General features: G+C 31.8%; 1 protein-coding gene across 1 annotated transcript; it reads right to left on the minus strand.

Moving 5' to 3' along the window:
- LOTGIDRAFT_109029 (hypothetical protein) lies at window positions 1–11,718 on the minus strand (the record flags this gene model as incomplete). The annotated part of the gene is made up of 9 exons (XM_009068383.1): window positions 1–246; window positions 1,386–1,535; window positions 1,713–1,809; window positions 2,142–2,245; window positions 2,654–2,777; window positions 3,510–3,554; window positions 3,682–3,781; window positions 3,927–4,052; window positions 11,265–11,718. 9 exons carry the CDS (start codon window positions 11,716–11,718, stop codon window positions 1–3), a joined length of 1,446 nt encoding a protein of 481 aa, XP_009066631.1.
- Window positions 11,719–22,849: the final 11,131 nt, after the last annotated feature.

The following is a 22,849-nucleotide window of genomic DNA, read 5'->3' on the forward strand; positions in this document are numbered from 1 at the left end:
TCACAGGGCAATAGAAGTTGTGTTTATTGGTTGAATAGAATTAGTAATTGAAATGGCGTCAAACCTACCTAAATTTTTTGTAAAAACTTTGGGTTTTGATGTCCATAATACACCCAATATATACACAGGAATACCAGTACATATCATTATAATACCCATCAAACATTCCATTGGGGATGTTGTTAAGGGGGTAATTATCAAAAATATACAGATGATAACAAAAAATATTGGCAATGCAATGTGAACCTGAAAAAAAAGTCATCAACAATTTCTATCACAAACAACACAACTTTAAGTGACAAATATCAACAGCATAGCATGCTAAATAACAGTTGTATTGATAAGTATTAGTTTGTCTCAGGAAATAAATTCATGGTTTTGAAGACGCCCCATAAGAAAACAAAAGATAGCTTGCCAGGCAAGGAAACATAGGCCCACTGGCAGCTGTCAGAAATGAAAACTAAATCTTTATTAATCGAGTGTGATCGACGTGGTCAACACACGGCATCGATGTCGATCCATCGAACGTTCTCATATCTAATATCCTCCTTATTTGTAGTTCAAGAACTTTGAATATCTCATCCATTTATGGTCAGTTATGAGTTCTTCCACAAATCTTTGAAAAATCAGTAGCAATAAACCAGAAACATTGAATTATCACACTAAAATTTTAAAGATTTATAAGATATATAATAAGTTATCAAATTCACATGAATAAGGTCTCTTCTACATAGAAAAATTTGAACTTGACTAAGATCTCATTAATATATACATGCATACCGAGTTTCATCAAAATCTGATAAAAAATGTTGCCCCAACCATGTTTACAAGTCAAATTTGGTGCATTTTTACTAAGTCAAGGGCAATTACTCAAAAACCATTCATTCAAAATGAGCCAAATTCATACTTGACCGGTATTTTATCAATTTATACATGCATACCAAGTTTCATTAAGACCTGATAAAAACTAGCATCTATCATGAGCCAAATTTGAACTTGATCGAGATCTCATCACTATATACATGTAAATTTAATTAATTTAATTAATTAATTTCATGTAGTTTAATTAAAATCATAAAAACTCACAATTCTGTTTACACAGTATCATGCAATTTGACTGGATTGCAGTGGTCATGTGCATATATTCCGTTTATATCTGTGTAAACAGAATATAAATTTATGCTCCGCCCCTTAACAGACTACTTTTATCATTGGGTATGATTGACATGGCCAACACATGGCGTGGATGTCGTTCCTCGAACGTCAATGTCAACAGAACAGAAATCAACACTTCACTGAATGATGATGCTATTTTCGAAACTATATATACATATATTTTTGCTAAAATCTTGAGAACTATATAATTTAAGTCTTGTCAAAATTACCTTAATCGGTCGTTCCATATCAGGTCTAGTATAGCGTAGCATAATCAACCCAGCTATGGTTACACCAATAAATAATGATTCCACAAATGCACCATAATTAATTAAGGCAAATATGTCACTAGAACACAACATAACTAACGACATTCCACACTGAAAATATATGATATGAAATGAAACGAAATGTAATCATGCTCTTTTGGTAATATGTAGTGCCAGGCTGTCTTACTCTACTCCTTCTGGATTTCTGAAACTAATAAACATGGTTGTATTACATACCAGTAATATATACATATTATGTATGATATTTAGTAAAGTCATAATTCTTACCCCAAATATTAAAGCAGGTACAGGAGTCATTAATTTTGGATTGATTGTTGCAAGAAAACCTGGTAAATGTCCATACCGAGCACCAACAAAAAATAATCTGAAAATATATATATTGATGCTTTTCACTGCTGGTAATAAGATCTACTTCATATTCAAATTGGACTGCTGCTATTGCTACAATCATGTTAATTTCATCAGTACATCAACTTTATGTTAGTTACAATATGAGTTTGATAAAAGTAATGATAGTGTAAAAAATAACTTTATATATCTATCAACACAAAGTCAATCTAAGACTTTGATTGTTAGTACTTTTTTTAAGCTGATATTCCCATTCTCATAAAACCAATTTGATTTACCGTGAAGAGAGAAGTTCAACAACTTGAAGGAACAAAATGACACAACTATGTTACTATATGTTAATTGTACCTTGAAGATGTAAACAAGCAACCATTTAAACTACCAAAAGTTGATAAAGCTACAAATACTGGCATGATCCATGACATAACTCCCAAAGTACGATCAGCAAATGTCTGTAATGGTAAGGACAGAAATTGTGCTGAGGTATAATAATGCTTGAAAAAGGAAAATTTCAATTTTTTCAGCATTTGTAAGTAGATGGCCTAGACGCTTTGAATAAGTTAGGTGAACTAACAACTCAAAGAAAGCATTTTGTAGACATTTAATCTGTAGTGAAGATGCCTCCAATCAGTTACTTTGATATAATCAACCAGATCATTAACTTTAATTTTACTGATGTCAACATGATGTGATATCACTTTGTATTTGGCTTCTACATGAGGTTTGTTAATTTACCATGATAATTTTGTGACTGGTCAGGACCGACAATAGTGATCAAGGGGGATAATGATATATGATAATTTTACAAGTTATTATAGTTAATTCATTATATTGCTGGTATGACTTTAAAAAAAACTTACTACAGCTACAGCATCTGATTTTAACATTTCAGCTGGTGATAAAATAACAAAATAAGATATATTTGCTAAAATATAGATCACTGTTACTAATGGTAGAGATATATAGATAGCTCTTGGTAAATTTCTGAAAATACATCATTATACAATAATGTTATTAAGTAATATGATTAGTACTACCTGATGCATCAAATTAATAACATAGACAACATTAAGATTCCAGGTGAAACTGTATGCATGACTTGTAATGTGATGCATAATTTATATTATTAAAAACATTGTAAAACAAGCTATTTACTGCTATTTATCTACTTGATCAACCTGGATTTGTTTTAAAAGAGTTTATAAAAACATTCTGCCTTATAATGGCTCTATATTTTTAGTTAAAATTTGATTAGAATTAGTAAGAGATTATTTCTCTACAATTGCATTTTTTTCTCCTTAACTATGTATGTCACTGAACATCGATCAACAGCAAGAAAATGGGCTTAAAACTGCCCAACTCAAATCTGATTTTAATGATGTAAAATATGACTAGTTTTGAGTTACAAGGACTGAAGAAGGAAGCTTTAAAGATTTTACAGCAGTGACATCATGTTACCTTTATTTGTTTGCGTTATGAACCTCATTCTGGATTCGATATGGCCCACATGTGAATAAGGTTTATTTACGTCATTCTAATGAGTGCAGTACAGTACAGATTGATATAAATAAGTGCTAATTTGTTATTTTTTTTCTCTGAAAGAGTGTTTAAGACCATGTCTTCATCGGTTAAACTTAAACATAAACTTTGAATATCAGGACTGACCAAACACAATAAAGTAGGGATTGATGCAATATAATAAAGATTACATCTTACTTGTATGGCTCTTTCAACTCTTCTGTAACAAAATTCAAATAATTCCTGAAAGCAATAACCATAACAATTAGTACATACAATACAATATAATAAATTCATTTTTTGTTTAGATATAGGTAAGAAAACAAATGTTTCAGAAAATAATCACTTATCAAATTTCAACTGTACTAACCATCCAGCATAAGAAAAGAGTCCTGAATAAAAGGCCATAGCAAAATGACCTGGTTTTGTAGTTGATCCTTTAAATGGTTCTTGGAAACTTTCAGTTGATCCTAAAATAAAATTGTTAGAATTATTCAAATTCAAGGGAAGTAAAATAATAGTTTGAAATAGAGTATCATTACATTAATCTCATAAAAACAAGTCCAGTAATAATAATTTTATAGAAAAATATAACATGACTAACAGTTAACTCACCCATTCCCATGAAAACAAGTCCAGTAATTATAATAATGATGAGGGCTAGAACTTTACTAACAGTAAATATATCCTGTACTTTACTAGCTAATTTTACACTCCAACAATTAATAAACGTTAAAACAGCTGAAAAGAACAAATACATGTATATAGCGAATTACATTTTTTGTTTAGATATGTTTGACAAGTTGATAGGAGAACCTTTTCTTTGATTAAAAATTTATGTTTTTAATTAAAGATTACATGAATTATCACCTTATTTCCACCTAGGTGAAATTAAAGTTTTTATTTCAAAATGAAAAGTGAAATGTCATATGAGAGCCACCATAGCAAACAGCAATCAACCAGAGTTCACTATTGAAACAGGATAAAAGCAATTATATGGAACATTATATAAACATCGAAGACTTTATCTAAGTATTATCTTTTACTTCATATGATATTTATATATCATAACGAAACAGTTCAATAAGAAAGATTAAATAATGAAACGTTCAGTAGGAAAGATTATACTCTTTTAATGATAATGAAACAGTTCCGTAGGAAAGGTTATACTCTTTATCATATTGAACAGATCAGCAGGAAAGATTGTACTCTTTATTATAACGAAACAGTTCATTAGGAAAGGTTATACTCTTTATCACAATGAAACAGATCAATAGGGAATATTATACTCTTTATAATAATGAAACAGTTCAGTAGGAAAGATTGTACTCTTTATTATAATGAAACAGTTCAGTAGGAAAGATTGTACTCTTTATAATAATGAAACAGTTCAGTAGGAAAGATTATACTCTTTATTATAATGAAACAGTTCAGTTGGAAAGATTATACTCTTTATAATAATGAAACAGTTCAGTAGGAAAGATTATACTCTTTATCACAATGAAACAGTTCAGTTGGAAAGATTATACTCTTTATTATTATGATGAAACAGTTCATTAGGAAAGATTAAACTATTTATCACAATGAAACCTATCAATAGGGAATATTATACTCTTTATTACAATGAAACAGTTCAGTAGGAAAGATTGTACACTTTATCACAATGACACAGTTCAGTAGGAAAGATAATACTCTTTATGAAAATGAAACAATTCAGTAGGAAAGATTACCAGTATACTCTTTGTTATTATGGAACAGTTCATTAGGAAAGATTATGCTCTTGATCAAAATGAAACAGTTCAGTAGGAAAGATTGTACTCTTTATAAAAATGAAACAGTTCAGTAGGAAAGATTATACTCTTTATTATAATGAAACAGTTCCGTAGGAAAGATTGTATTTTTTATTATTATGAAACAGTTCAGTAGGGAAGATTGTACTCTTTATCACAATGAAACAGTTCAGTAGGAAAGATTATACTCTTTATTATTATGAAACAGTTCAGTAGGGAAGATTGTACTCTTTATCACAATGAAACAGTTCATTAGGAAAGATTATACCGGTACCCTTTATTATTATGAAACAGTTCAGTAGACAAGATGATACTCTTTATTATTATGAAACAGTTCAGTAGAAAAGATTATAGTCTTTATTATAATGAAACAGTTCAGTAGGAAAGATTGTACTCTTTATTATTATGAAACAGTTCAGTAGGAAAGATTGTACTCTTTATTATAATGAAACAGTTCAGTAGGAAAGATTGTACTCTTTATTACTATGAAACAGTTCAGTAGGAAAGATTATACTCTTTATCATAATGAGACAGTTCAGTAGGTAAGATTACCGGTATAATCTTTATCGAAATGCAAATTTATGTATCCATAAACAGTTTAATGGTCTTTGTAAAACTTTAGAAATCTATTTGATTATCAATTATGAAATTAATTTCAGATATAGCATAAACATGTTCAGAGTAAATAGCAGCAAAGAGTTCAAAAGGTAATAACCCAGTGCATGTTCACAGACAAATATGTCCTCAGAATGCACCACTCAAATGTATTGTGTGTTTAAATAACTTTTTGTGGAATATTATTGTGCCCTTGGAATTATTTATTAATTATAAAAATTGGACTAGTGTGTATTGAGGTTAGTCTGAATGGATGTTGTTATAAATGAAAGTCTGATTAATAAATGTTTCTATGATAACTCTGCTGTTATCAGAGGAGAATAGCATCCAGTGCCAAAATCTTATCAGTCGTCTTGATAATTCAATTTAATGGGAATAATGAAATGGAGGCTCAATATATATTTTCAATAAATTTTGATTTCTAGCTCGATTCAATATTATTATAACAAGGCCATATTGCAGGTCAGAATAAGTTGAGAGAAGGGTATGATTGACCTTAACATAAAAGATATATGTTCTATAATTATCATTATTAGATTTATTTATAATCTATCGTAAAGGTCATATTAAATGATCTCTTCACTCATCGCTTTATTAGTATGAAAATAGCTTATTCTAATGACATTTGTTGTTAATAATATAATAACCAAATTCTTTCTCAAGGGAACAGCACTATATACCCTACGGCATTAATTCAGTAAGTGTAATGTTTTGCATTTGTTAATTTTTACTCAATTTTGATATTTACTCTTTATAATCATCTTTTTATGTCATCATTTATATCAATAAATTGAACAAATATTATCTTGAAAAATATAAATATTATTTCAAAATTTAATATCTAACTTCCTTTTTTTTTTTAACTTAAGACTTATAAAGTACCGTATTGAGTTTTAAAAATGATTGGGACTCAATCCAACTATTAACTACAACTAACAACAACTACCAAGTTTGAGATATCAGCATCCGCTGGAAGCAAACGTTAACTTGTCATCTACCAACTAACCAACCAAATGATTGGGACACATCTAGCTTAACAAGTAAAATAGTAAATAGTAAATATTTAGCCAAGTTAGATTATCAAACCTTCACCTTCAACAATATTTTTGTTTTACAATGTTTTCAGTCAGAAAAGATAAAATTGCTCAAATTTCACTCATTTTATAAGCCCTTAAACAAATATTGGTCAATATGTTTCATTATAATAACAACAGTGAAACCTCTTATATCCTCCTTTAAATACCTTTAAAAATCTCCTTTCACAATCCAGTGACTTTCTTCATATTTTTCTGGATGAAATCAGCTACAGGTATAAACTTCCAACAACTGAATGGCTCATTATCATGAAAAGTTGAACAAAAATCTTAGACCTGATGAAAATTTTAATAATAATTGTCCAATTTCGCCAAGTTTCACTAAAAATGAAAAAGTTTTGACGATATTTTATTTAACTACCAGTATGTCAAAGCTAATAGGCCTATTTCCACAACAGTTCAGCTGAAATCGTAACATTCAAATCATATTTAAGGAATGACCTGAACATGTTTTCAGTTTATCGATGTATAAACAGAAAAAAACTGTGAACACTGTATAAACCTGCGTAGTGGTTTATGATAAAAATCATTGCACTACAATATGTCCACCTTTTACATGGGCACAAAAAACAAACATACAATTGTTCATTAGGAGACAGGAGTCATAATACTTGATTTAATAAAGCTGGTTGGCACACCCCCACCCCCTCTCTATAATGTTTTTTATAACAATGAAAGATATTATATCCAAAAGTATTTCAAAAAATCAAATTCCAACTTTCCTCTTTTAGATTATTCACCTATATCTCATTTATCCTTTGCTGATGACCTTATTTTATTCTCCTGAACACCAACCGGACTTCAAAACTCAATAAATCAACTTGAAAATTTTTGCACAGACTGGAAGTTCAACCTTAATCTAGATAAATCCAAAATTATGATTTTCTATGCTGTTAAAAGATCATGGGTCAGTTTTTCTTTCCACAGTAATTCAATCGAAATAGTCTCCTCTTATACTTATTTAGGCCTTTTGTATATCAAACAACTCGACTTTTAAATGTGCTATAACCAAGTAAAAAAGTCAGACAAGCTTGGTTTAGTGTAAGACAAAAAATAAGTACCACTGATCATCTTCCAACCTCTACTCTTTTAAAACTATATAACAGCATTGTCAAACAAATAGCACTGTATGCATCTGATGTTTGGGGTCTGCAGGTAGTTCATAGTAAAAAGATCATGTTTAACAATTGAAACAAATTAGATCACAATACAATCACTATACATACAGCTAAGTCCATACTAAGTGTACCTAAAAAGGCCTCAAACATTCGATGTCTATCCGAATTATCAATATTTCCCTTACAATTAGATATTTACCACAGAATGATAATGTATTTCAAAAGATTTCTTGATAACTCCACTCTTCAAAATAACCCCTTATTAAATGCAGCTTTTAATGAGGATTTGAACTTGGCTTCAAGTCAACCAAAATTTTCTTGGACAAATGCTGTCTTCACCCTCCTTAATAACTTTAACATTGACCCCATAAATTTCTCACTTAAACAAATTAAGCTCTCATTGCAAAATTCTTTTCATTCTTTAATTTATCATGACTCAATCAACAGCCCCCACAATAAATTGAGAACATATGGTTCTGTCAAACCCTTTATTTCTACTCCAACTCACTATCTGAAGCATATCAAAAATCCCAAATACAAAACCGCATTGACATCATTGAGACTAAGTACACATTAATAAGAAATTGAAAGAGGTCCATACAGACAAATTCCTGTTGATAAACGCATATGCCAACAATGTGATTTATCCTTGGTTGAAGATGAATACCATTTCCTCTTAATATGTCCTAAATACAATACCCTAAGAGAAATATATCACTTCTACCATTTCACATTTAAATATTCCTTTGTCATTTTATGTTCTTTTTTTCAAAATTTTATGTATACACTATATTTTTTTGTATAACTATTAATTTGTATCACTTATTATTATGTATTATCTTGTATTATGATGTATGCTGCCCAAAAAGGGCGAACAATACAATATATATCTATCTATCTATCTATGTCTGACTTTTGGGTGGTTGACCTGTGACGCTGTTGACATTGATGATAAGAAAATTAGTAACAAGGTGATACAAGATAAACAGAAGTGTTCCCTCTCCTTGACAAGATCATATTTATTCAAATTTGAAGAAGGCTTAAAATTGATACCTATTCAATCATCAAGATCATTTATCATTTAAAGATCTCTCAACTAACTATCCATCAGAATCAAAAAGGCAAAGTAGTAATAATTAGAATCAAAGTTTAGAACCCATTATAATTTAGGCAACAGTATTCATTACAATGTTAGTAAAATAAAACAATAACAACCATAATAGATATTTAGATATCAAACACATTTCATGTCAAATCAAGTGGTTTGATAAAATTTAGGGTTCATTTTCACAGAACTTGTTTTATTTCTTCGCATGCTCATTGGTATATCATACTTTACTGATCATCTTTATCAGCTACAGTTGGTTTAAGACAGTCTTTGCATACATGAGCAAACATTATGAAACTTGTGAAGAAGTGTTTTTCTATTAAAGAAAGCTGTAAACTAAAAAAAATTATTTTTATCAACACAGTCGTTATTAACCTTTCGGTATTGTATAAAACTGATATTCAAATTAATGTTTTTTACAATAACAAATTTTGATTTACAAAAGATACTACTATAATGGATGGATGCGTTTGTATTATAAAACCCCATAACTTACAGCAACAGTATCAATCTAAATCCAATTTTTTTTCATGAAATTTGAGTATACAAGTATGTATACATTTTGTGTCAAAATGGAAAACAATTTATACACTAGAGCCACACGTGGCACAGAGTGGGACTTTGCAAATGTAGCAAAATGCAAAAGACTCTGAAAAAATCAACCTTCTACGATAATTACATCACGCGCAAGAGCAGTCTAAAGTTGAGAAGAATTGTTTGGAAGATTGTTATAACGGAAGTAGACAGACCTCACAAATGAAAGTATCAGAAGATAGCCAAGGTCAATGACATTTGACATTGAAAGGGAGACGGTCAACAAAGGTCAAAGTTACGAGATACAAGTCATCAAAATTTTTAATTATATACGGCTATAAAACCGGAAGTTGAGATAGGACAGCAAATATAAAAGTATAAATAGATAGCCAATGTGAATGACCTTTGATCCTTTAAATCAGGGTCAAAAAAGGTCAAGGTCAAAAATTGAAAATTTTGAATTTTCAAAACCTGTTCCTTTTTTTGAATTATAAAGCTGAAACAATCGAACTTCCAAGACAACGAGGCTCAACGGTTGAAGTAATTGTATGCAAAGTTCCATTTTGAACCTTATGACCTTATGAAGGTCAAGGTCATCAAAGTTCAAGATCACGAAATATGACCCTTCAAACTTTGAAAAAATTCAACCGGATGTTGCAAAAAAGCAAAATTGAGAATCGAAAAACGGCTTCCTAATGTCATGTTTTTTTTTTTATCTTTTTTCATTTGACACCAAAATCATTTAAATTGGATGAGCCATTATGTCTGAATAAAAATCGAATCATTTCAGAAAAATCAAAATGGCGGCCAAAGTTTCACGTCTGTTCCGGATTTTTTTTTCTTCGTTTTTTTGTCATAACTTTGTCTACCTATCAGCATAAAATTTTTTGTCCTATACAAATTACACCGGAAGATATTCAAGCGGAAGTGAACATAGTTTTCCTGTTTAAACCGGAAGTGAAATTGAAAATTTGACTGTACCATTTTGTTTACATTCTTAAACTGTCTTTGCTCAATTTTTTTCAAATTAATCAGACAAAAAGTAAAAAAAATGAAAATAATGCAAAATTTGGCAAAAAAAATGTCTGCGACAAATTTTCGAATTTTGAAATTTTGAAACTGCTATTCTTTCAGATTTTAACAGTAGATTCCAAAAATGCAAACCAAAAGAAAATCGACCAAAAAATACGACTTCTAGAGCCGATTATCTATTCTTGCATATATTGAACTGTGGCACTTCCGGTTTTGCAAAAAAGATCCAAAATATATTTATGCACATCGTCGCCTATATCTAAGGTTCGTGAATGTTGAATGGTTGCTGCAACTATTGTAGTCTAATCTCAGGAAGGTGTGTAAAAATCGAAAAAAAAAAAAAAAAAAAGAATTGACATTTCGATAACAAATTGGGACTCACAAATGTGATAAAATGATTTATATATATATTAATAGAATGTACAACAATATATATTACAACTTGGAAAAAGCATGACAACAAAAACATTAGTCTACATTATCCAGACTCAAATCCTTAAGTACAGCTGATTTCAGTTCAAAACCTGTCTGGACAATCAAAGCAATGCTTGAGTAAGTGAAAATATCTGAATTATGAATGGAGGTGATGCAATCCTCAAGTAATAGGTTTCCCATATTCTAAAAAAAATATTTGAAAAATACGAATGATTTATTATACTTACTGATACATAGTGCTGCTAACAATCGTACAGAAACATCTGGCATTTCACAATCAGAGAAGAATGGTTGCAGGATATAATTTGAAAAGGTTAAAGCAGTGATAGCATTTCCTGTTGGAAATATAATTATCAAAGCTACCCAAAGATACAGAAACGATGGTAGGCCACCAAATGTTTCCATGATATAGGCATAATCAGCACCTGATTTTAAAATACAAGTACCAAGTTCAGCATAGCACATAGCACCAATTAGACAAATAATACCACAGAGTGCCCATATAATCATACATAGGCCAACTGAACCAGCTTCAAGCAGGACACCTTTTGGTGATACAAAAATTCCACTACCGACTATAACACCAACAATAATAGCAACGCCATTGAATAATCCCAGAGTTTTCTTTAACTTCACACCACCGGAATCGCTGTCAGAATCGTGTACTTCCTTGCTTGTCATTTTGAACACCAGAGCCGAACAGTTCGGTTCTTGACCACAAAATCAGAATTGAAATTAATTAACTAGAATTATTTTAGAGTTATATGGTTATGCAGCTGTTGTTAGCACGTTGAATGATAGTGTTTGCGACACGCGGGATTGTTCATCCACGTTCGACTTCCTGTTGTTTACATTTTGCTATTACCACGTGTTTGTATTCGTGCTTCCAGACGTATTTTGCCACGAAAGACTCTTCTTTGGATAAACGAGTCAAAAAAGTAGGCGTGTTTGTAAACATTCTAGGCTAACAAACATAATAAATTGCTTGACTGAGCATATTCTCAGAGACGATGAAATGGCAAGTCGTTTGAATAGAAAGAATAACACGAAGAATAGTTAATCCTGCTTTAGAAATCTCGATAAATAACTTAGGTCCAAAAACATAAAAAAGCTCGTATCGTATCCATTGAGAAACGTAGGGAGTAGGGCTTGCTGTGTCGAGAGCTCATAACTTTTCCCGTAGGTTTGTGAAGAACCAAGCTTATAATGATCATGAAATAATTCTGTGTAGTTCTGAGACGGGGCAGAATCTATACTTTACACTTATATATACTACGCCTATTTATACATATGATATCAATAAATTTTAATCTCAATAAGTGGAAGAACAACAAAAACTTCACCAAAAACCTACCTGGAAAGGACGTCGAAATGACAAATGAAATGAAATTGAAATTTTACATTCTACTTTTCCGCTCTGATATTGATTGGGCTTATGATGAGCGCAATGATAAAGATAGTGGACCACAGCGATATACGCCCACCACGGCATGCGGATGGTAAATATTGAAGATTTTGGGGCAAGGGCAATAACTCTGCTTCTAACGGTCGAAAATAGCTCAAATTCGAACTTGATCTTCGTTTTATGAATATGTATACACATACCGAATTTCATTTGATTCCATCAAAAAATTTAGTTTTTAGAGCGTTTACAAGCAAAAATATGTTGACGGACGGACGGACCGACGGAACGACAGACGGACAGGGGTGCCGACAATATACGTCCACATAGAGAGATGTGGGCGTATAAAAATGAAAAAACAATTACATGCATGGATGATACCGATCAAGGTCCTTAAAATACGTCAGTGGCTATTTATCACTGGCGTGGCAAGCGTGGTAAATAGCCATAAGTACCTTTACAGCTATTTACGGCGTGGTAAATAAAATTAGTCATGATTTGATATTCTTTTCGGAAAAAAATTGCTGAAAACTACCTAAATATTTAAAATAACAATTTTGCAATCAAATAATCACCATTTTTATCAAAAATTCCCTATTTGAAAAAAATGTCGTGTTTGTTTACAAATAAATTTCAAGGCCGATTGTGAAGAGTTCATGGTTCAAGACTGAATACTTCTCATTTTCGTAAGGTATTTTGTGTAAGAATAAGTTTTGAAAATGAATTCCTGCATTTTATGCAATGTGTCTCCTAATATTACTACGTTTATACAAGTAACTACAGTGGCGTGCAGAGGGTAGTGCCCTCGAAAAGCCAAAAATAGGGTAAAGTTGCTCCCACTCCCGTCAATGAAATCCTGGCTACGCCACTGAGTAAGTAGACCTAATGTATATTTCCACAAAAATTGTAATGTTGTGTCCTATGGATATTAGGGTGATATGAGAATAAAAATCCCATAAAAGCGCTGGCCTAGGTCATGAAGTTAGAATTTTATATTTAGCCAAGTACTGTTAAACGCGTTCGCCCCGATACATTTTCGGTCTTTTTCATGTTTGCCCCTAGTTCGTTCGCCCTGGGTCCGTTCGCTCCACAATATTTTGTGACACAATAATCCAGAATCCACAAAGTTTGGACAAAATGTTTAAATATGTGTTTAATTGTCAAACTTGGACACTTATAAATTTAAATATAGCTTGCCAGGCAAGGTAACATACGCCCACTGATAGCTTTGATTGTAAGTACAAGTCTTTGCTGCTCAGTCACATTTGGTTCCTGTTTTATAAGGAATGTGGAAGTGAACTTAAGGCTTGTTCATATTACAGGCCCTGATAATTAAAATTTCAAATTTCAAATGATATATATCATCTTCATAACGACATAGACATACAAATTAAAAATCAAAAGAATCTGTAAAGAATTGTAGCCTGTAGAGTGAGCACGAGTTGCACAATATAGCTAATAGAGAAAAAAGTCAAGTCAGACACGATATTTCGGTGAAAAATTATCCGATCATCACGAAAATCAATAGGGATCATCTTCATAATGACATTTACACACAAAATAAAAATCAAAAGAATCTGTAAAAAATTGTAGCCTGTAGAGTGAGCGAGAGTTGCACAATATAGCTAATAGAGAAAAACGTCCAGTCAGACACGATATTTCGGTGAAAAATTATCCGATCATCACGAAAATCAATAGGGATCATCTTCATAACAACATTGACATACAATATAAAAACCAAAAGAATCCATAAAGAACTGTAGCCTGTAGAGTGAGCACGAGCCAAATGTGAACGGACGGACGGACCGACGGACGTGTGGGCGTATAAAAAGGACCCGTCCGCTATCATGTGATTAAAAAACCGACTTGTTAGTCTTTTATTCAAACCTCTTCCAATTTGTCGTCCAGAAACTTGCCTTCACCAACACAATGTTGTTTTTATTTTTGTTAGTGTCCAGAATTAAAATGAACTTCGAAACAAACAAATAAATTATGTCAAAATTGTAAAAACTCCTTAAAGTTCTCAAGAAAGTGGAATCATGGCTCACTTTTCAACTCGATTCATGCAGCATGGAACAATTTTTTTGCGACCAGGACAAATAATTTTTTAAAAGGGACAGTTACGCCAATTTTTTGACCAATCATACTTAAGTCTCAGAATCAGGATTGTTTTAGCCAATTGGTAATAGTGTTCACAGGTCACCGTCAAAATATGAGCCTTCAAACTCACATGCGAATTATCCGTTTTTGAAACTAGTATATTGTAGATGTTTCCAGTAATGATACAGATATTGACAGTGTTTGACTGTAGTTTGTAGTAGAGGGAAGTAGCGGTACAGATATTGATAGTGTTTTATGTAGTCGAGGTCAGAAATGATACATATATTGATAGTGTTTGACTATAGTATAGTTTAGTAATGGAACAGATATTGATAGTGTTTGGCTGTAGTAAGTAGTAGAGGTTAGTAATGATACAGATATTGATAGTGTTTGACTGTAGTTTGTAGTAGAGGGAGTACGTACGTGTTAGTGTTTGACTGTAGTATGTATTCGAGATCAATAATGGTACACATACATAATATATTGGTAGTGTTAGGGTGTATTGAGACGAGTCTCAATGAAAGCACTGGCCTAGGTCACAGAGCAATAGATAAGTCTATTAATTATGTGAAAATTAGTTAGTCATTAGTATGATTTTAGTTGAAAAGACACACACACAAACATACACTGCATGTTATAATATTATACTGTATATAGAAATGGCACCAGTCCTGAAATAAGTATTCCCTGAAATCTAACTTAGAAATCGATTAATTTATTGATATAACATGATACATTTATAATAAGAAATCTATGCTCCTAGGATGAATGGACATTGCTGCATGTTATATAATATACTGTATATAGCCATGGCACCAGTCCTGAAATAAGTATTCCCTGAAATCTAACTTAGAAATCGATTAATTTATTAATAGAACATGATACATTTCTATTAAGAAATCAATGCTCCTAGGATGAATGGACATTGTTCAATGGTTCAAGTCTACCGTGAAAGAGGAAATTGCTAAGATTTTGATTTCTTTTGTAAGCTACAACAAAACGTTTTGTGTATACATGGGGAAATTTGTTCTGAATAATGGTGTTTGACTATTATGGAGGCTTTGGTAGCTGTAGAATCAAATGTAGTTATAAAGGGTTATCTGGTTATCATGTTGTGTTTGACTAGTATAGTTTAGTAATGGGACAGATATTGATAGTGTTTGACTGCAGTAAGTAGTAGAGGTTAGTAATGATACAGATATTGATAGTGTTTGACTGTAGTATGTAGTCAAGGTCAGTAATGATACAGATATTGATAGTGTTTGACAGTAGTATGTAGTAGAGATCACTAATGGTACAGATATTGATAGTGTTTGACTGTAGTATGTAGTCGAGATCAGTAATGGTACAGATATTGGCAGTGTTTGACTGTAGTATGACGTGGAGGTCAGTAATAAAACAGATATTGATAGTGTTTAACTGTAGTATGTATTCAAGGTCAGTAATGGTACAGATATTGATAGTGTTTGACTGTAGTTTGTAGTAGAGGTCAGTAATGGAACATATATTGATAGTGTTTAACTGTAGTATGTAGACAAGGCCAGTAATGATACAGATATTGACAGTTTTTGACTAGTTTCTAGTAGAGGTCAATAACGGTACAGATATTGATAGTGTTTGACTGTAGTATGTAGTAGAGGTTGGTAATGATACAGATATTGATGGTGTTTGCCTGTAGTGTGTAGTAGAGGTCAATAGATGCTCAGTGGGATTAGGCTTTGTTGTTTTCCTTGCACCAATAGTTCAAATATAGGAACAGTTGTCTACAAATCCTACGCATATCATCAGCCGCATTGAGCCTATTTCTATCTTTAGTTTTGATGACTAAATTGTCGAAGGGCACCAGAAATCCTGAAACTCTATAATTCTTCTCCTACAATAGCCTGGGAATCAGGAATATACAGTATTATAGCTTGGAAATTAAAACTTCAATAAAAGTCTGTCAAAAGCATAGCTTTAAAATGTATATATAAACGAATTGCAGACTAATAGACAGCTGGAAATGCACCCAATACCGAAGTATGATCATAAACACGCATTCCTTATGGTTCACATCACATAACGATTGCCGAAATTTTTAGACTGTGAAATTTAGCGTCCAAAATGCTCGAAAACCATAGTCACCGATATTAAATATGGCGGATATTTTTCTTCGCTCTAGAGATATTAAAATGCTTATTTTAGTGTGTTAACAATGTGAAATGTTCACAATATTTATATTTTTGAAACCTAAAAAGTGTGATTTTTTTAAAATGTCAAAAAAAAAGTGGATGAAATCCACCAAATGAAAAAAAAAATTTAGTTTCCACGCTTTGTCTCCATAGACTAACATGGTGACATTGGCCTAACGTAGATCCATCCGAAGTCTGAACTGTCTTGTTTTCTAAACAATCGCAGGTTCGTCTATTTTTGTCTCCAACTGCCGACGGTAGTGTGGAGCCAATCAACCCCAGCTTCTACCTTGTCCACCAGGACATTCTGGGACTTATCTGGAACCAGTTGAGCCACTGCCGAAGTATAGGGCACATCTAATACGAGAATTCTAAACTTCTCCTCGCTTGATAATTCTGATTTACTATTCAGAAGATTGTTACATTCAGACATTTCAGTTGCCATTTTTTCTAGCACGTGGGTGACGTTATAGGCACGCAGTAGAGGGACATAACTCTTGCAAGTTAAGACCAATATTTTATTCATTGAACTTGTCTTGTTTCGTTTTATGGATTTATGTATTTTTGTATTACGGTTCTGATCGTTTGTGCTTGGTATTTATTGTATTTCAGATTTTACCATAAAACTATAGTTTCGATTTCCCTAACAGGTCCAAATTATAAATAAAACAGATTAAAATATTCCGTTTCATGTGAAACTCACACAGCTCTAATAACAAGAAAAGAGTGAAATCGTTGAAAATTCAAAGTTGACCAAGATCTCATCAATATGCAAATTTACAAATATGAAAAAGATGTAAAACTCCATTCGGTTCATTTCATTCATCAATATAAATCATCACAACACATTTTATAAAAATCACATGAAATCTATATAGTCTCTAATGTGCTCATGAAGAAATTTTGAGGCAATTTTTATTAGTCAAGAGCTATAACTCTAAAACCTCTCATCGAAAGATCGTCAAATTCGAACTTGACCAGGATCTCATCAATATAAATGATCACACCAAATTTCATATAAATCAGCTGAAAACTTTAGTCTCCATTGTCTTCACAAACAAATTTTGACGCTTTTTTTCGTAAGTCAAGGGCAATAAATCAAAAACCGTTCACCGAAAGATTGTCAACTTCGAACATGACCAAGATCTCATCAATATATATTACCACATCAAGTAAAATCAGATAAAAACTGTAGTCTCTATTGTGTTCACATGAAATGTTGACGGACCGACGGACAGGGGCGACGGCAATATATGTCCACATTTCCACATTTCTCATATAATAATAATTATATTCATTTCAAAATAAATTCCTTTTTATTATCCAATTTGATTAATTTTAATTTCCACTAATAATATTCAAAACACAATTCATAATAATTATTTTTTTGTATATAAAAAACGAATTGGTTTGATACAGTATATTTGTCTCCGGGAATCACAAATTTCGACCACAATTTAACTATCATTTCAATACTTTTCACTTTTCTTTTTCGGTATATGGGCTATACCACACACATTCTTTCAAATTGGTAGGTCCTGGACAAAGGACATTCTATAAATGTGCGATTGCAGGAATTGTATATATATATACTTAGAACAAAAAGTTAAGCGCCATCAGATATTGAACCATTGTTTCGCAAATGAATGCAATTCACAATCATGCTTGATAACAGGCATGTATATATTGGGACCTAATGTTGAAAACAATATTTATTCGTGAAAAAACAGGAAGTGGATGATCGTACATTATATTGTTTTTATAGCCCCAAATGCAAAGTATTTGTTTTTCATCAGTCTTTGAATGTCCTGCTGAGAAATTTGCTGCCACTCATGATGCAGTGCTGCATCCAACTCTGTTAAAGTTTGCACAGGAGGGTCTCTACCACGTGCGCGACGTCCCAGAATATACTGAATTAAAGTTAGTGGCGCTTAACTTTTTGTTCTACGTATATTATGCAGATAGATTTGGTTGAATGCCATCATTTCGAAAGGGATCTGAAAGAGATCTGAAAGAGATCTGAAGACTGATCAATATCAGAATGGCTTAAACAATAATCACTTTAGTATGAACGGAAGCTCATGCCTAGTTTTATTTTATGCTGATGATTTCCACCAACCAGCTGCAAAGCCGAAAAAGCAGATGTAAATTGGTAAAGACTTAAACTGGAACCGTCTAAAACGACCTTGAACTAAATCTTTAATGCATAACAACATATTTTATATTTATTGAACTTTGAAATTAGTGCAGAGGCATATCAAACTCATTTAACCATTGTGTATTTATGATACGAGCAGTTACTTTAATATGTTGTTATTTTTTAAATGGAACCACATGGAATTTCACCTACATGACTTCCTGCTAAATCGAAGCTATCCTTCTTTTGGAAAGTGCTGGAGCGAAGGGGACGTTCTCATGCTCGAAGAAATCACCCAGATCACTTTCCCTTGTTAGGCTTGTAATAAAGTATAAAGTATTGAAAAGAGCTGTGGATCTAGCTATAACTTCTTCTTGCTAGTTGCAATGGTTGAGCTTTGCAAAGATGTGGAACTGCTCTTTGCCCATCTTAAGGATATTTTTCAGTCACATGAACATTCGACATGAACCAATGCATTCTACGACCCTGAATTAATGTACCATTAGATAAGAAAGGTGGAATTTCAAGTGTCTCCATATCCAAAAATGTTCGCAACATATGAAAGTAAGCGTATGCCAAATTTGGTGCTTGTGCACAATTCATTCATATCTGAAGCAATGCACTAAATGAGAAATCGTCACTGGTACTAAGCAGCCTGTTGTACCAAAACATTTCTGGGTTTGAGCAGCCAAATAAACATTATTGAAGAAAGGCGTCAGTCCATGTTCAATTGTATGGGTAGAAACTTTTCTTGAACACATATTTGCCAATGTGTTCGCCTGTTGTTCTTTAACTGTGTCAGCAGATGTTTAATAATCTTAGCTCGGACAGTGTTTTTTGGATGCTTTCAGGCACAGACTCAGTCTGTTTTCCTATATTTCCCAATTCCAATGCCGTATTACATGTCGTTTTGTTCATATCTGAGTCAAAAGAATTTTTAGATTAAAACCGGTTACTGTACTTCAAGGGAGACAATAGGACAAACTAAAATGTTAATAAATTCTAGAACAATCAATTTCCATCATTAATGCAGAAATTAGCGCTGTATTTTGATCTCTTTATAATGTGAACGAATCGAATCTAGTGATTTAAAGTTCGTGTAGGATATCAAACATGAACTTAATTTATTTATCTGTAGTTACAAGTCTACAATAATTTTCCTTTTAAAACAAAGTCGAGAATAATGTCCTATGAAGTGTCATAAAATGAAAACAAAAATACACTTACTTTGGTAATTAGTACTATAATATACATAATTACAGACTTGAATGTAGGCTAGGTTACACTTCAAACAAAACAAATTCATTTAGAAACATCTACCTCGTTTAAAATCTTGATTATAAAACTATTGATTTAAAGTCACTCCATTTTCCAGGAAATTAAAAGCATACAAGTACCTTTGTTATAGAAATATCGAAAATACCATCTCATTGATATTGAATTTAACAACAATGAATAAATGGATGACAAACCGATTATGAAATAAAATGTAAACGAAGTAAACGAACTCCCTTTCCCTGTGAAACAATATCTGAACAGTGTTAGGGTGTATACATAATATATTGGTAGTGTTAGGGTGTATTGAGACGAGTCTAAATGAAAGCACTGGCCTAGGTCACAGAGCAATAGATAAGTCTATTAATTATGTGAAAATTAGTTAGTCATTAGCATGATTTTAGTTGAAAAGACACACACACAAACATACACTGCATGTTATAATATTATACTGTATATAGCCATGGCACCAGTCCTGAAATAAGTATTCCCTAAAATCTAACTTAGAAATCGATTAATTTATTGATATAACATGATACATTTATAATAAGAAATCTATGCTCCTAGGATGAATGGACATTGCTGCATGTTATAATATTATACTGTATATAGCCATGGCACCAGTCCTGAAATAAGTATTCCTTGAAATCTAACTTAGAAATCGATTAATTTATTAATAGAACATGATACATTTATAATAAGAAATCTATGCTCCTAGAATGAATGGACATTGCTGCATGTTATATAATATACTGTATATAGCCATGGCACCAGTCCTGAAATAAGTATTCCTTGAAATCTAACTTAGAAATCGATTAATTTATTAATAGAACATGATACATTTATAATAAGAAATCTATGCTCCTAGGATGAATGGACATTGCTGCATGTTATAATATTATACTGTATATAGCCATGGCACCAGTCCTGAAATAAGTATTCCCTGAAATCTAACTTAGAAATCGATTAATTTATTGATATAACATGATACATTTATAATAAGAAATCTATGCTCCTAGGATGAATGGACATTGTTCAATGGTTCAAGTCTACCGTGAAAGAGGAAATTGCTAAGATTTTGATTTCTTTTGTAAGCTACAACCAAACGTTTTGTGTATACATGGGGAAATTTGTTCTGAAGTTCCGAGTAATGGCGTTTGACCATTATGGTAGCTGTAGAATCAAATGTCGTTATAAAGGGTATTATCTGGTTATCATGTTGAATGTTGAGTCCATTTGGTCTCACAGTCTGCAGTTGATCGATCCAATAACTTTCGCGTTGTAGACGTCTAAGCTAAGGTTTCATGCTAGGTGATGTAGAAACTGTTTCTATAGGCATGATGAGAAGGTCATCAATGGAATGATCGGGAAGGTTGAAGTGATTCGCAATTGGTCTATCCTTGCCATGCACTATATCATAGCGATGGCCATTGAATCGCGTTCGAAGCGCATTTTGAGTCTCGGCAACATATTGTACATCGCATTTTTTACAAGAAATTAGGTATATGATATTTTGTGTTATTGTAAAAAAAAGTATGGAGTGGCTAAACATTTAGTATTAAGTAATAATCATTTTGATATTCGTTGTGTTCAATTAATTGTTTTCAATGACCTACACTAAAAATTAAAAAAAATAATTGAACACAAGGAATATTACATACAATACATAATTTACAAATATCTAAACATTTTTACAACATAAAATCACAAATCTTGTTTACAATAGTTCATCTATAATAGAAATGCAATGCTTTGTTGAAAAGAAAACTGGGATAACGTAATTACTTATATACAAAATTTTTTAAAGGTCTAACAGTGTGTTATATAAGGCTTTTGGGTAGTATTAGCCCACCCCTTTCCTTATAACCGTTTCAGATTTCGATCTCGAGGCGAACCTAACCCCTTAAAAGAACAATATAGATAAGATAAAGAATTTAAAGGAGTATTCTGCTCTGTTTCATTATCAAAAACATCGAAAATTATACCTGCAAATATTTTTAAAGTATGATATTTATATCTATGTATTCACTTGATCGAACTGAATTTGTTTTAAAGGGATTAATTAAAAACTGAGACTATTAATTGTTAATTAAGTAATTTGATCTAGTTTCGGCTTTATAATACCTCGTTATATTTAGTTGAAATCTTTAAAAAACGTAACAGACATATTTCTCTACAAAGAGGCGTTTATTTTCAAATCCGTATATAAGTAGTTTTCTAACAACTTAACGAACTTTAAAAGGTTACGTAACCTTTTACGTAGTTTTAGAGTTAAAAAAAGTTAATGGCTGGAATTTTTTTAGTTAAAACTTTCAGATACGTTCTATAGATTTTGGTTTATAGTTTTCACAAATTTGAACAAATTTTTTTTTAAGACCTATACACAAAAGCGGAATGTCCCTTTAAAGATGATATGCTTAAATGGTAAGTGCATTATATTATGCCATAAGATCATAATTATGACCGAATTGTGCGCAAATGTACATGTATGTTTTCTATCTCCGCTTTAACCAGAATATAGTCAGGTACCAAAATAATGATTTTAATCTCAATACAGCTGTATAAAAAAAAATGATTTTGTTGAAGATCGATGTTGATTCTATATTAATTACCCTAATGTTCCGTCCACTTTCATTTCATTAGTATATTCTCCTCTGTTCTCAATGTATTTTATCGATTATCATATCGATATTTCAGGTAATTTCCAGTTTTGTTTTAATTGTGTAG

This window comes from Lottia gigantea, assembly GCF_000327385.1.
Source record: "Lottia gigantea unplaced genomic scaffold LOTGIsca_9, whole genome shotgun sequence".
Lineage (NCBI taxonomy): Eukaryota > Metazoa > Mollusca > Gastropoda > Lottiidae > Lottia > Lottia gigantea.